The sequence below is a fragment of the Phragmites australis genome, chromosome 3 (genome assembly GCF_958298935.1).
Source record: "Phragmites australis chromosome 3, lpPhrAust1.1, whole genome shotgun sequence".
In the NCBI taxonomy this organism is placed as follows: Eukaryota; Viridiplantae; Streptophyta; class Magnoliopsida; order Poales; family Poaceae; genus Phragmites; species Phragmites australis.
In genome coordinates, this window is record NC_084923.1 from 17,367,852 (window position 1) to 17,383,128 (window position 15,277).

The window sequence follows — 15,277 nt, forward strand, 5'->3', positions numbered from 1 at the left end:
TTTGTAAGATATACATTGGTAACGATGATAGAATGTAGCGTGTTGTCATGTCGGATTAAGAAATGCAACTAGGATGCCATCGTTTTGGAATATGAAATGCAATTACGACATGCTAAGTGGACCATAAAGAGTAAATGTGTCTGAATACGTAGCAGTATATCGCGAATCGAATATGCATATGTAAGTTACAACAAATCTAAAATTCGACTGCTGCCTCCCCCGTTGCCGTCGCTCGTGCCCCCCATCGTGGTCCCGATGCCGCTTGTTGACCCTCACGTGGCCCCTGGAGTAGGTGAGGGGGTCGGGTGGACTGACCTGTCTGTTAGGCCTAGTAGGGAGCACCAGTGTCGAGACCTTGCTGTACCATTCCTCGGGTATGGGGAGCGGTCCACCACTAACCTGCCTATGGCGAAACGCTCGTAGGACCACAGCTGCAGAAGAAGTGGACACTCGGCAAAAGTGGCTAGTGGCTCTTTCTTTGTGCACGCGTCGCAGAGTGCCCGATACGTCACAGCAAGGACAGCAGATGCCCAGCTAAACTGCGGTACCTCCTTGACATCAGCATCTGCTGTCAACCTGGCGTAGGGCACAAGCGTCCTAGCAACTAGGTGGCCTTAGCCGCTGGTGAACATAACCCACCCGAACAACCAAAACAGATAGGGCATTGAACTTCTGTTGCTGGTTTTAACTACACAACTTTTTGAAAAGCTTCATCAACTCTTTGTTTTTAAACTGTATGTAGAAGTTCGCACCTATATGGCGCATGCACCACATGCTTTTGAGGTCGGGTCACTGTGCTGCTACACCCCGTCGAACACTACCATGTTGCATATCTAGCAAACCTTGCAACAATCATGCATGTCTATCATGAATTAGACACACATCTGGTCGGTCAAGAACAATAGCATGTTTGACCCGCTCAAAAAATCAATACCAGCTGTCCCCGTTCTCACTCTCCACGAAAGCAAACCCTAGTGATAGGACTTGGTTGTTACCGTCGACCCCAATTGTAGACAATATCTGTCCTTTGTACTTCCCAGCCAGGAATGTTCTATCTAGGCATATGATGGGTTGACAATACCTAAATGCTTTGATAGTTGCAGCGAATGCAAAGAAAGCACGTTGCAATACTCTTTTCTCGCTGTACTCCACATCAATCGAGGAGTAATACTTGATATCATAGTAGCTTTCTGGGTTTCTTCCACAAATTGTGGCTAATTGATGAGGTAGATTGTGATATGAATCTTCATATGTTCCGAACCTCATCTCAATAGCCTTTTGTTTCGCCCTCCATACCTTCACATAGTTTATTGTGTACTGGAACCTTTGCTCAATAACACGGATTATTGATCGTGGCTCATACCTTAGGTTGTCCACAATCTCCCCGTACATAACATTTGCAATAAAGGCAGATGACATGTTCCGGTGGGCGAACTCTATTTCCTCAATGTGACAATTATGTTCCTTAACTATTGAGCACTGCCAGTAGTCTACCCATTTCTCTCTGAATGCGTGCACCCACCAAGGACACTGAGCACCAAACGCTTCACATCGTACTCCCTTTTACTGGATTTAACAACCTTGAACTGCCTCCGAAGAGACAATGACCAGAATTTAACTGCATCAATAACTGCCTCCTTTATAGGGTACATAGCACTTTTGGATACCTCGTTCTCATGGTACTGTCACGGTGTCCGATCAGCCTCATTAACCACCACCTTTGAAAATTCATGATCCCTCCACTCTACATGCACTGGAGCATTACCCTCCTCGTCAGATGAATCCCCATCGGCAAGGTCTTCCTCCAACTCTTGATCCTCTAACTCTATCTCTTCAATGATGCTAGGGATGTGCTCCCCTTCATCGGCTACACCAATCGGTTGCAGCTCTGGAATATCTCCAACATCTTCCCTGGACCCGACATTAACCTGCTCTGATTCATCTTCCACTGCCTCACTTGGTCCTGCTACTACTTTCGCAGAGTTCACCTCAGTTTGATCTTTCAGGTACGTCTCAACTAACAAAACCAGAGGCATGCCACGTTCACAAGATATATCTATATACTGCCTCCAAGTTAATGTGGCTTTGATGAGAACAAGCTCACCAAAGTATCCATAACTATCACGGCTGAGGACAGTTTTCAGCTTCAGCTCATGTTACTACGGATCCAGTTGGAAAAATCACATGAGCCATTTGCACACACCCACAATGATCCTCTCATTAGCTTTACTAAGACCCTTCATGACATGACAAAATCTAAACAGATCTACACCGTTAGTACCGTATCTAATTTCACCCTCACCATAATATATCTGAAAAATTAATTTATCTGCCATCCCTGAAAACACTCGCAAACATAATCAATGTTAAGACTGACGAACTATATATCTCATTATCGGAAATTTACCGACACCGATTCATACATAACAATAGGTTTTCAATAATAGTCCTACCCAAACTAACCTAGAAATATCACTCTATACAATCTATATTTACTAGCTATTCTACCGTGTGCAAATTAAACGCTACCATTTTCTAAACACGGCGTCCTAGGTTCACATATTATCATATAGTGCTATAGGCTATGTCGCACAGTACAACCCTACAATTATTATTCTATAAAATCTATATTTCCAAAACTAACATAGTAAAAATAATATTCTATATTTCACTGCTATCATACAATGTTCTAAGTAAATTTGATAGTTTTCTACTAAACATAGAATTTTCTAAACCCTAGGTCATACATGTCTAAAACATATGTCATATACTACTACTGCACTAATTAACAATAATAAAAAGAAAAAAGGACTTACCGGAAAGTGATCTTTAAATCTGCGGATCAAATGCAGCAGAGCTTCACCGGGCTCTCTTCCTCCCCTCTCCTCTCCTCTCCTCTCATCTCCTCCCTCTTCACATTTTTTTCTTTTTTCTGAATAAAATATGATTTTAGGCTATTTTTAGCCCCTTTTATAGAGGAGGCCGGACGGCGCGGGCGGGTAGCCCCCCTAACCGCCCCCTGAGAGGGCGGCAAGGACCCCTACCCACCCTCTCAGGGGTGGTAAGGCCTGGGCACGAGCGTGCACCCCTTGGCCGCCCTCTGAGGGGGCGGTTAGGCCTCCCACCCTCTAGGAGGGTGTTAGCAGGCCTAACCGCCCTCTCAGGAGCTGCAGACGTCTAATTTTGTAATTTTTTTCATAAAGAATCTATTTATTTAAATTTTTAATAAAAAATTTAAAAATAAAAAACTCCCAAAACAAAAAGAATGCTGATGAATTGCACAGACGGGTAGGCCCACAGCCCACTCCAGGTCGGACGAGGAGCGCATCATGATGGCCCACGTTTTTATCCACCTGAACACCATCTCATCCCCACGTCTCCGTTCATCTCATCCCATCTCATCCCGTCTCCGATTCTCCCATCGGTTAACGGCTGAGCCAGCCAAGCAAAAGCCAAGTCGTCGCCACCCGCCGCCGCGGCTCTTCTCTCCTACCGCCCCAATGGCGACCGCGTGCCCGCCGGTCTCGCTGTCGTGTACCTCCCTCCTCCGCGGCAGGTCCGCCCGCGCCCGGCCCACACGCCGGCAGCTCTCCGTCGTCCGCTGCAGCGCCGTCGGAGGTGAAGCGCCTTCTCTTCTGTTCGCCGGTCGGGCGGATTGTGGTGATAATTAATTAAACGGCTGGGAGCTATTTTGTTTTGGTGATGTTTCAGAGGCGGTTGCCGAGGAGGCGGCGGTCGGGGCGGGGGAGGAGCCGCTGCTGGTGAGCGCCATAAGGGGGAAGAAGGTGGAGAGGCCGCCCGTCTGGCTTATGAGGCAGGCCGGGAGGTACATGAAGGCAGGTCCACTTTTGCTTTTACTACAATTCCCTCTCTTCATTTCGTAGCATTCCAATGTTCAGCTAGAGTAAGGATCTAAATTGCTTGCTCCTGTGATAGTCTCGATAGAGGATTGAAATGTCATGTAAGAAATAACAGAATTGAATCCAGACAGTTCATGTCACGAAACTGAAATGCTAAATGCTAGTAGGGTACTAGGGTGTATGCTGAAGAGGGCTGTGCCAATACAGACTAGTTAAAGTAGCTACGGCCATTGTGTTACCAAAACTACCTGCAGAGGATTAATGGCCATTCCACGGTACAATTTGTTTTCTGTGAAGCCTCTTAGGTACATTTTTGTTCTATGGTTGTTTGGTCGAAAATGAGATTAGGTTCCCAGACAACAAATTCATTCAATACAAAGGATACATGCATTAGTAATTGCGTGCTGTTATAGTTATCTTTGTTTGGATTTTGTTGGCCTTTGTTGAAATTAGTCATGAAAGATTTCTGTCAGGAACTCACAGTATTTAACACTGCCTGCTAGCTATGGTTGCTTGAATCACAATGAATGGTGCTTCTCTTTTAAGGATTGTTTTTTTTCCCTTGAACACGTAGGAAAACTGCATGTCATTGTGTATAGGAGAAACTTTGAAGGAATGCTTTATTTGCCTTTTGTGAATGTGCAATCGATGAGGATCATTCCTCCTTACAAACTTCTTGCCTTTGTGCATTTTCTACAGAGCTATCAATTGCTCTGCGAGCGATATCCTTCATTCCGTGAAAGATCAGAAAATGTTGACCTAGTTGTTGAGATCTCTCTGCAACCGTGGAAGGTTTTCAGACCTGATGGAGTAAGCTGCAGACTTTAGCCTTTTGTGTATGTGGTTTAAAATTTCTGTTTAGCAATTATCTCAAAGCTCACATGAATTGAGATGCTGCGCACCTGTAATATCTGTTGTTCTGCTATTGATGCTATCTGGTGTCATGCTGCTGTTTTTCATTTGCTTTTGTTAGGTTATCTTGTTCTCGGATATCCTTACTCCACTTCCTGGGATGAACATACCTTTTGACATTGTGAAAGGAAAAGGTCCGGTGATTTATGATCCCTTGAGAACAGCAGCTGCTGTAAATGAAGTCAGAGAATTTGTTCCACAGGAGTGGGTCCCTTATGTAGGCCAGGCTTTAAATTTGCTGCGAGAAGAGGTTAGTATGCATTCAGCACCCAAACATGAAAATTGGAAGCATGTCATCAACTGGCTAGTAGGTAGTTGTTCATTTTAGATTTTTGTAGTCAACCCTCAACTTTGTTGTTCCAAGAGTTAAACTCTAACTGATCAGTTCTCTAGGTTTCACAGAATATATTGCAGTGACCTTAATTTGCTGAACTATTTGTGCTGATTTTTTAATGCAGTGTTACTTGGAGCTTTCCATAGTCATGAAAACATAACAGATTAAATAGATCATGATAGTGTAATCGCTGATGCTGAGAAGCTCGTATCCATACTTTTTGGATGGGTGGCTTCAGATAATAATTATTTTTTATTTCTGATTCTTAATGCATCTGTTTTACTTCTGTTTGGTCAACATCAATCCATTGTGGCCTCTCAGATGGGCTTAACTTATTGTAGAGACTGACTTACAGAGAATCCAAGCTTATAGAACAGATCGGTTCTATTTTCATCCATAGTATGCCAATAAGTATCCTCTATATATTTTAGAAAAAAATTCTATGCCATTTAGAAAGAGCTTAATTTTGTTTTGCCATTGCATAATGTAGATGTAATTCTCCCTAAAAATATGTAGGTGTAGTCTATATTTGCTGTCGCTGTCAACTCAACTGCATGGTAAATGATGTATCAAAGTAATCAATCTTCAAAATAATTACAAAGCAGTCCAAGTTTGAAAAGAAAATATCAAACAGTTTGTCTCTCCTAGCTTATTTGGAACTGGTTTTTGTGTGGTATTTATTTTTCAGCATGTAGAGGTAAAGTTAAAAACCTATGACCATTCTTTTTATGCTGTTGTTTGGCATTTGTGGGAGTGACTCCATTGTTTCTTTCACAGGTTAAGAATGAAGCTGCTGTGCTAGGTTTTGTTGGAGCTCCCTTTACCTTGGCATCTTATTGTGTGGAAGGAGGTTCATCGAAGAACTTTACAATGATTAAGAAAATGGCCTTCTCAGAACCAGCGGTATTGAAAAGATCTTTTTCCCACATGAATTCTGTTCTACTCAAGACAATTCCTTATTAAAATTGCAGTTGCATTTAGGATACCGAATGTTACACAACTTGCAGATAGTTTGCTTGGCTACTAGCATCTCATCCCAATGATTTAGTTGATATATATCTGACAAAACACTGCAAATCACATTATTAGATTTTGTTAACGTGAAACATATGTTCAGTTTGTACATTATTCATTCTTATTTTTTCTCTGATCTTGACAAGTGCTTTGCGTTCTTGTAGATTCTACATAACTTGCTACAAAAGTTCACAACATCTATGGCTAACTACATTAAATACCAAGCGGACAATGGGGCACAGGCTGTCCAAATTTTTGATTCATGGGCTACTGAACTTAGCCCAGCTGATTTTGAGGAGTTTAGCCTGCCTTATCTAAAACAGATAGTGGATAGTGTTCGCGAAACACATCCTGACTTGCCTCTTATACTATATGCAAGTGGATCTGGGGGCTTGCTGGAGAGGCTTCCTTTGACTGGTGTTGATGTTGTCAGCTTGGACTGGACGGTTGATATGGCTGAGGGAAGGAAAAGGTTGGGATCTAACATAGCAGTTCAAGGGAATGTGGACCCTGGTGTTCTTTTCGGGTCGAAAGAGTTCATAAGCAAGCGGATTTATGACACTGTGCAGAAGGCTGGTAATGTTGGACATGTATTGAACCTTGGTCATGGCATTAAGGTTGGAACTCCAGAGGAAAATGTGGCTCACTTCTTTGAGGTTGCAAAAGGAATCAGATACTAAAAGACCTTGGTTGCTGCCTTTCTCCCCATTGGCTGAAGTGGTAGAATCGCAGGTTGATGATAGATGCAGAAAGCCATGTGTAGCATAGAGTACTTAAAGAGCACATCTTTTTTCTGATTGATTCCGCCGGCTGCATTTCAAGTTCCAATTCATTATAATCTTGTAAGCATATTTGAGTTGAGGAGTAATGAAGTGCCTACTTGTTTATACCACTATAGTAGCAGTATAGCACAGTAACACTCTAATCTTGTCTGTCCAAACAAAATTATTGACTATATGTTTCCATGATATAAATATTTTAATTTTAAGTTTATCCATTGGGGGTGTTTGGTGTTGTATTCTCTTATCATTTAAAGAATGACATAGTTCTTGTTCCTGCCCCTTGGCTGAAAAAAGAAATATTTTAATTTTAAAATACAAGCCATATCTTTATTCTATTTTTTACTGATATCTGATTTTTTTGTTCTTCATGTTAACTTTAGTCCCTAGATAATTTGCTTATGATTTACCTCGTGAAGCTAAAATTTCAGCAGTACTTGGTCTACATTTGTCCTGGAATTCCTTTGATCCAACTGATGCATTTTCAGGTATCGCGTGCATGCATACACTTGGTTCTGCTTATAAATTTTTGAAAGGGGGAGGGGGGGGGGGGGGCTGCTCTATGCTCTTTTCATTAAAGATCCTACAGTGATTATTCTTGTAAAAAGAATATTTTGGTCCATCAGGTTATTGTAGTTGGTTGCTGATCAACTTCTTTTGAGCTTTTCTGATACTCTATAGTACTTAGTACTTAAATGCAAGGTAAACATCTCTATCATATTTTTCGGGTTAGTAGACAAGACGTTGTGCTTCTGATAGGTATTCCCTAAAATATCTCCACCAGCTGAGGAACATGTACCATCTGGGTAATCATCGATGCTGCTCAGACGTTCAGTAAAGTAGGAGACTAAGAACTGTAGGGGATGCCATGTTTAACTTGCTTTTAGTTTTGTATCTCTTTTGTTGCAGTCATGTATCCAAGAAAGAGTAGAATAGGCGCAGTACATGAATCAAGAACACTTGGTCTTCACCTACAGTGTTGAAGTAATTTTCTTCTAGAGTTTTGGGACAGAACTAGAGAAAAATTTCAACCGCTGAGCTTGCTAGCTGTTATCTATTCCACAATCTTCAGAAACTTCACCTGGAAAACTCTCCACTTTCAGCAAATGCATGATTATGTTTAACTGCAGAATGATTATTGTTAACCAACTGGCCAGATTCTAATAAGAATCAATGAGTTATATCACGCAGCCAACTTAATTCCTCATTGTGTTTTGTGTGTACACCTCAGCTTGCAGGTGTGAGGAAACATGCAGGTAACAGAACAGCAGAAACCTGCTCCAGTTAGCAGCTGGGAGGGAGCACAAGAGTCAAGTGCTTGCGTCCTGTAGGGAAAATGGAGAATAAACAATGCTAATAGTGGAGTTGATAGGACGAGCCATACTGAGTTTCGTACCATTATCGTCTGCATGCACAGGAAAGAATACAAGGGGTGGCTGTTCTGGTAGGATAAACTACTTTTCTGGCCCTTATTTCAATTCACTAGACTATTATTGCGTCAGCTTTGGTGGCACTCCATTTGAGAAAGGTTGCCAACTTGCCTATGTTATATGATTCTTTGCTAATGTATGTCCAGTTGCTTGTTGCAGCTGAAAGCACCGAGAAGGTTAACCAATTAGCTACGTGCATATTATTTTTCTCTAGCAGCAGACTTACTTCTATTGCCAATTTAACCATTCAGCTTTGGCCAGTGTGGCACGGTGTATTAGTTGATAAGCATTCACTTTTAAATAAATTTCTTGTTTATTGAAAAGAAAACTGCAATGCAGAAATCAGGTCATGTTTGGTTCCTTGCCATTCTTATCCTTTCTCTCAATTGTCCCTGCTGCTGATGACAGATCATGCCATGCAGCCATGCTTATCTTTGCACCCACCTCCTCATTTGTTCATGTTGTTGATGACAAATCAAATTATATTTAGCCTTAGTTTTGTTCTTGTTGTATTTAACTATTGAGCGGAGGGAAAACTTGTCTGGGCCACACTGAAAGTTTGATGTTTATCTGCATTTTTGATTGAATGACGTTATACTGATGCTCACAGCATAAAATTATTGATTACATGTTTCCATGATCCAAATATTTTAATTTTAGGTTTATCCATCCTGGGTGTTTGGTGTTGTATTTTCTTATTCATTAATGAATGACAAAGTTCCTGCCCCTTGGTTGGACAAGGAAAAAAATAGAAATATTTTAATTTTCAAATACAGTGATAACTTTATTCTATTTTCCTGATATCTGGTTGCATTTTTCAGGTATTGTGTGCATGCATACACTTGGTTCTGCTTATAAATTTTTGTTGCTGATCAACTTGTTTTGAGCTTTTCTGGTACTCCGTAATACCTAAATGCAAGTGAAACATCTGTATCATATATTTAGGGCTGGTAGTGGTTGCAAACAATAGAAGACAAGTGGTTGGCATTCAATAAAATATCTCTACCGAGGTACATGTACTAGTGGATTAATCATCTATGCTTGCTTGAACGTTCAACATAGTAGGAATGTAGGGCATGCTATGCTTAACTTGCTTTTAGCTTTGTATCTCTGCTTTGGCAGTCATGTATCCAAGAAAGAGCAGAAACAGGCACAGCACATGAATCAAGAAAGCCCGTGTTGAAGTAATTTTCTTCTACAACTGCGACACGGATCTAGAGAAAAATTCCAACCGCTGAGCTTGCAAGCTGTTATCTGTTCCACAATCTTCAGACACTTAAGCTAGAAAATTTGCCATTTTAGCAAATGCATGATTATGCTTAACTGCAGATCAATTATCGCTAACAGACTGAGCAAATTCTAGTCACAATGAATGAATTGTATCACACAGAAAACTCAAATTGTTCTTGTCTTTCAAATGCAGCTCGCCGGAGAGGAAACATGCAGGTAACAGAACAGCAGAAGCCTGCTCCTGTTAGCATCTGGGAGCACAAGGGTAAGCCGGTCAGGTGCTTGCGTTCTGTAGGGCAAATGGAGAATAAAGAATGTCGATTGTGGAGCTGATAGCACGGGCCATGTTGTACAGGAAAGGATATAAGAGATGGCCGTTCTGGTTGGACAAACTCCTTTTCTGGCCTTCTCATTTCACTAGACTATTATTGCATCAACTTCCATTTTAAAGGTTCCCATTATTAAATGATTTTTTGGTTATTAAAGTCCAATTGCTTGCTTCATCTGAAAGTACTGAGAATGTTAACCGATTAGGTGTGGCATTATTTAAATCTATAGCTGCATCCTTACTTCTACAAGAGAATTTTTTATTTGCCATAGAAAAATAAGGTGTTCTCTCTTTACCACTGAGAAAAATAAATTTCCTTATTTGCCATTGATTGAGTTTTTCATCTTTTATTTATCACTATTGTCCCTTCTCCCATCAAACTGATATTAAGCTAGATACGAAATGGCTACCCTTTACATCACCAAGGAACCAGCATGCACTCCTAGGGTGATTTGCCCAATTGTCACTATTTATATTGGTGTTTCTATAAAATATTATTACTCTCTCTCCAACACATGGGGTCACATATGTTAATAACACGTGGGCCAGAATAGCAAATCTTTAAAATACAGCTAAATTAGTGGTATGTAAGCAATTTTGCCCCTTGAAGCAGTGGCAGTGGCACTTGACGCACTCGTGAACAGTGGCGCAAATAGGCTCGGCGCGCTTGTGGATGGTGGCACTAGGAGGCTCAGTGCGCTTGCCGATGGCGGCGCTTGACTGTTGCTAAGAAGTGCAGTGATGGGTGAGGAAGAGAGAATGAGATGGAAAGGAGGTGGAGGATGTCGTAAAAAAATTTCTGATATACAGGACCCGTTGTTATAGCTAGATTGTTGGAGGAGTTATCTTTTATGCTATCTCTTGTTGATGTGGAGATGACAAACATGCACAATAACTAGCAAATAGCTACAACTATTGGAGACGCCCTTACCTAAGAGTTGGCAATGCTCTACACCCGTGATTGGAAGCAGCGCTGGTAGCTCTCTGTTGGGCGAGCATCTGGGGTATGACCAGAATCATTCTTGAGTCTGAGACGTCGAATCTTGTTGTTATGAAGAGAGCTACTTTTGATCTTTCTCCTCTGGGTGTTTTGGCGATAGAACATGAAGTATGCTACCATACACTTTACCGAAGGCGAATCATTTACTGCACTCGCGATTGAAATTCAGTAGCAGATGCTTTAGCAAAGTATGATGCTAGTCTAATTGGGCATGATTCTCATCTATGGCTGGATCATTTCTTAGATTTTGTAACTAGTCGTGTGGCTAATAATTTAGCTGAGCCTAAGGACTAATGGAATCTAGTTAGTACTCCCCTAACAGCCTACCCCTGCTCCACTCTGGTGGGCCCATGATGTGTTGGGTGTGGGGGGAGGGGCAGCGGGCAAATGTTGGGTGGGTGGGGGGATGAGTTCTTCCTGCAGTTCATTGTTGGCCAACTAATCTCTTTGACCTCGAACAGAATATTTTTGGAGATGCCACAGGAGCGCCGCCTATAAGCAACGTTCCTTCCGAAGCGTTTGGTTTCCGGCTCATCCGATTAAGGAGTTGTTTGGTAGAGCTTAGATTCAGGACCCACGTTGGATCTAGATGAAGCCTTACCAAACGGGGTGGTTTCACATTTTCATGAAATAGCTTGATTTGTAGAGTTGATCTACTTATGTGTACAATTTTATAGAGCATGTAAAATGATGCTCCACAGAGACCTAATCCATGAAGTTGGATAAAAATTACTGATCGTTACCACCGTGGGGTAATACCCCTGGGTTGTTCGCCCCTCCCCCTCGGTTGTTCACCCAGCGCTCAGTTGTTAGCATTCTGCTAGTCGTCTGTCGCCCAGTCACCTGCTGTCGCCCTCGCGCTACGCCCGCTGCCCTCCGCCCAGCCACTGCCCCCGCCCCCACCTGCTGCCTAGTTGCCAGCCATTGCCCCCGCCCTACTCCCGACCGCCGCCCTCTGCCCTTCGACCGTCGCCCTCTGCCCAGCCCCTGCCCCCGCCATACGCCAACGCTGCCCTCCGCCTAGCTGTCGCCTAGCCCCAGCCCCCTCCCTCGCCCTTCGTCCACCTCCCTCCGTCATGCTGCCCTCCGCCCGCTTTGCCCTTCGTCCACCTCCCTCCACCAAGCCGCCCCACCTCTGCCCAGTCGCCCTCCGCCTAGCTCTAGCTCCATTGGTTTGGGAGAGCTCCAGCTCCACTGTGGATCTGTGGGGGCATATCCATAGCTGGAGCTCCACTATGAATCTGTTGTAGATTACTCGGTTCTTACAGAGGCCAAAACCAAGAGAAATCGTATCTCGTCTGTTTCCTCCGCTCTCCATTAATTGTTTCTGAATCAAGCTTGATTTCTGGCTGTTCTATCACCATAGTCTCGATCTCTCTCGCATCCTGGATCGTCGGGATCAGGTATAGCTTTCTCCCTCGATTTGGCCAAAGATTTTCTTATCTACTAGTGTTTGAATCTTTGTTTTGGGGTTTTGGCACCTTAGGGCCTATTTAGAAGAGCTTCCAGAGCAGCTTCCCGGCTGGAATCAGGGGGAACTCTGCCAAACAGCAGCTTTCAACTTTTAGCTTCTTGAGTGGAATCCGTGTGAGTGATTCTCTAAAATAAACTAGAAGCTGGGGAGTTGAAAAAAATAGCTTCCCCTGATTCACTTCCCGCACAGAATCACTTCCTCCATATATTTTATTTTAGAGAATCACTTTCAGCCACAAAATCACTTCCTCTAGAGAATAATTCCCCGCAGAGAATTTGGATCAGGAAGAGCTCTACCAAACATACCCTTAATTTAGACATGGTTCAGTCATTTGCCAGCAAGCTAGTTGCACACGCACAACTGGACTAGATGTGGAAGGCCAACTATAATCTTAGATTAGTGGAGACGGTTGAAACTATCAGTCATTTAAAGCTCCCTCCTCATCATTGAGTGCTCATCATCAATACCTCAAGTTTCAGGATCTTCACTCTTCTTTTTTGTACATAAATATTGTGAAGATGGTAGAGCAGAATAGGGATATTCTGATGCAGAAATATGAGATAGGGAAGTTACTTGGGAAAGTGAGTTTTGCTAAAGTTTACCATGCTTGCAACATCAATACTTCATAAAGTGTTGCCATCCAGGTGATTGACAAAGAGAAGATATTGAGTCTTATGGACCAAATAAGCCGAGAGGTTTCTGTGATGAAGTTGGTGAGAGTGTGAGACATCCAAACATTGTCAAATTGTATGAGGTGATGGCTACGAAAACCAAGATTTATTTTGTTCTAGAGTATGTGAAAGGAGGTGAGCTGTTCAATAAGGTTCAACGTGGTAGGCTAAACGAAGATTCTACGCGAAATTGCTTATCACCGTGATCTAAAGCTGAAAAATCTTCTACTTGATGAAAGTCACAATTTAAAGATATCAGACTTTGGTTTGAGTGCACTTCCAGATTCCAAGCAACAGGATGGGTTACTCCACACGACTTGTTGTACTCCTGCCTATGTTGCTTCGGAAGTGATTAGTAGTAAAGGATATGATGGTGCAAAAGCTGACATTTGGGCTTGTGGAGTGATTTTGTATGTATTAGTGGCGTGCTATCTCCATGTCCAAGATAAGAATTTGATGAACATGTATAAGAAAATTTGCAAAGCGGAACTCAAATGGCCAAGATGGTTTTCTTCAGATGCTCGGAAGCTTTTGCAACACATTATTCATCCAAATCCTAGTGCACAGATCTCTACAGCAAAAATCATGGAAACTCCTTAGTTTAAAACTGGCATTGATGCAAGATTGTTTGATTACACCCAACAGTCAGCAGAGGATGTTGTGCTTAACGACATGGATTTGGCTTTTTAGCCAAAGGTAAACAAGAAGTAGAAAAACTTATTAACTTGAATGCTTTGGACATCATTTCTCTTTCAACTGGATTTGATCTCTCTAGTAAATCAATCAAGATGAGTCTAAATTTACATCTACTAGCATAACTTCGATAATTATTACAAAGCTTGAGGAAATTGCGAAGAGCTTACGTTTAAAGCTTTTAAGAAAGATATTAAAGTGTTTAAGATAGAGAGTTCCAAACAAGGAAGAAAATGTGTAATGTATTTAAATGCTAAGATATTTCAGATCACACCAAACTTTCATCTGGTTGAGATCAAGAAGACCAATAGTGATACCCTTAGTATCATAAGGTAACAAAGCAAGATATAATGCCACCATTGAAAGACATTATTTGGGTTTGGCGAGGTGCGCAGCCTCAGTAGAAGCAACAATCTTACCACAATAGAATTGTAATAGACTGAAAATCTCAATGTTGGATTCAATAATGTACTCTTATTTTTCTCATTTGTGTGTTTTTACTATGGAACTTTACATTCCTATTGATCATTCAACTAGAACATGCTTTTTATCATTGGTAATATTTTCATAGAGTAATGAACTTTTTTTCTTGGAAATTTGTATGTTATTGAAATGAAGCCTCTTGTATTTTAGTTGTACATCAACCTAGAGTGAATATTTCTACGAGCCTAATGATGTTCACTTTATAGCATTTATTTGAGCTGAATTCGCTATGTGAAAGATTAAAATGAAAAAAAGTGCAGCTACGTTACTAATGCAAAAGAAAAAAAAACCTTGGACTTATATTTTGGGAAGCTATTAGTAATTTCTTCCACATGAATGGACAATCACTAAGGGTGTGTTTGGTTGGTTGAATGAACCGATGCATGTACAAGTTGTTGGTGCGGGATCTGAGCACATCTTGGTGTTTGGTTCGTTGAATCACACCATTCCGTCCAAAATGAGATGATTCATATTCTTAGAATATACCGAGTACCAAGCCATGCGGCAAAATCGGTCAAACGAACCCATACATGTTTTGTCAACTCTACTGATCACTTGTGGTTAGTGATGATTAGTGACTATCAGCGGTTATTAAAGATTTTTAGTTAAACATTAGTTACAATTAGATGTTATTAACCATAACTAATTAATATTGTGGGTATTTAGTGATTATTATTGACAACTTAAGTTACGATTAACTGAAATTAGTAATGATGAGTACTAATTAGCATAGTTTGTTGATAATAATAAATATAAAAATTATTATTTTTTAAAATAATTAAGTTATACATAGATATAATATATGGTTTTTAAGCAACTAAATATATTTTCATATTATTCAATACATCCAACTAAAAATATTCATGTGTCATCCTATACATCTAACCAAATAATTTACTTGTATTATCTCATCCAGGACCATCTCGTTCATCCAGTATGATCCTATCCCATTCAACTTCATTCAACCAACCAAATACACTTAAGAAAACTAATATTTAGGTAACCAATCTTCGATATGATTTTTTTTGTCTTTTCTGTTGTTGTGGTCAGCTCATATGTGCCAACCCAA

At 41.2% G+C, this 15,277-nt stretch overlaps 1 protein-coding gene and 1 pseudogene across 1 annotated transcript; both read left to right on the forward strand.

Moving 5' to 3' along the window:
• The first annotated feature begins 3,365 nt into the window (after positions 1–3,365).
• Positions 3,366–7,113, forward strand: LOC133912468 (uroporphyrinogen decarboxylase). Its single transcript, XM_062355220.1, has 6 exons — positions 3,366–3,618; positions 3,712–3,836; positions 4,560–4,670; positions 4,834–5,022; positions 5,884–6,009; positions 6,285–7,113. Exons 1-6 carry the CDS (start codon positions 3,501–3,503, stop codon positions 6,798–6,800), a joined length of 1,185 nt encoding a protein of 394 aa, XP_062211204.1. The 5' UTR covers positions 3,366–3,500; the 3' UTR covers positions 6,801–7,113.
• A 5,766-nt stretch (positions 7,114–12,879) lies between these two features.
• LOC133910543 (CBL-interacting protein kinase 10-like) lies at positions 12,880–14,061 on the forward strand (annotated as a pseudogene).
• Positions 14,062–15,277: the final 1,216 nt, after the last annotated feature.

Coding starts and splice junctions, on each gene's coding strand:
- LOC133912468 (XM_062355220.1), top strand. CDS start 3,501: ATGGCGACCGCGTGCCCGCCGGTCTCGCTGTCGTGTACCTCCCTCCTC. Junction 3,837..4,559: donor AGGCCGGGAGGTACATGAAG/GCAGGTCCACTT, acceptor CATTTTCTACAG/AGCTATCAATTGCTCTGCGA. Junction 5,023..5,883: donor TAAATTTGCTGCGAGAAGAG/GTTAGTATGCAT, acceptor TTTCTTTCACAG/GTTAAGAATGAAGCTGCTGT.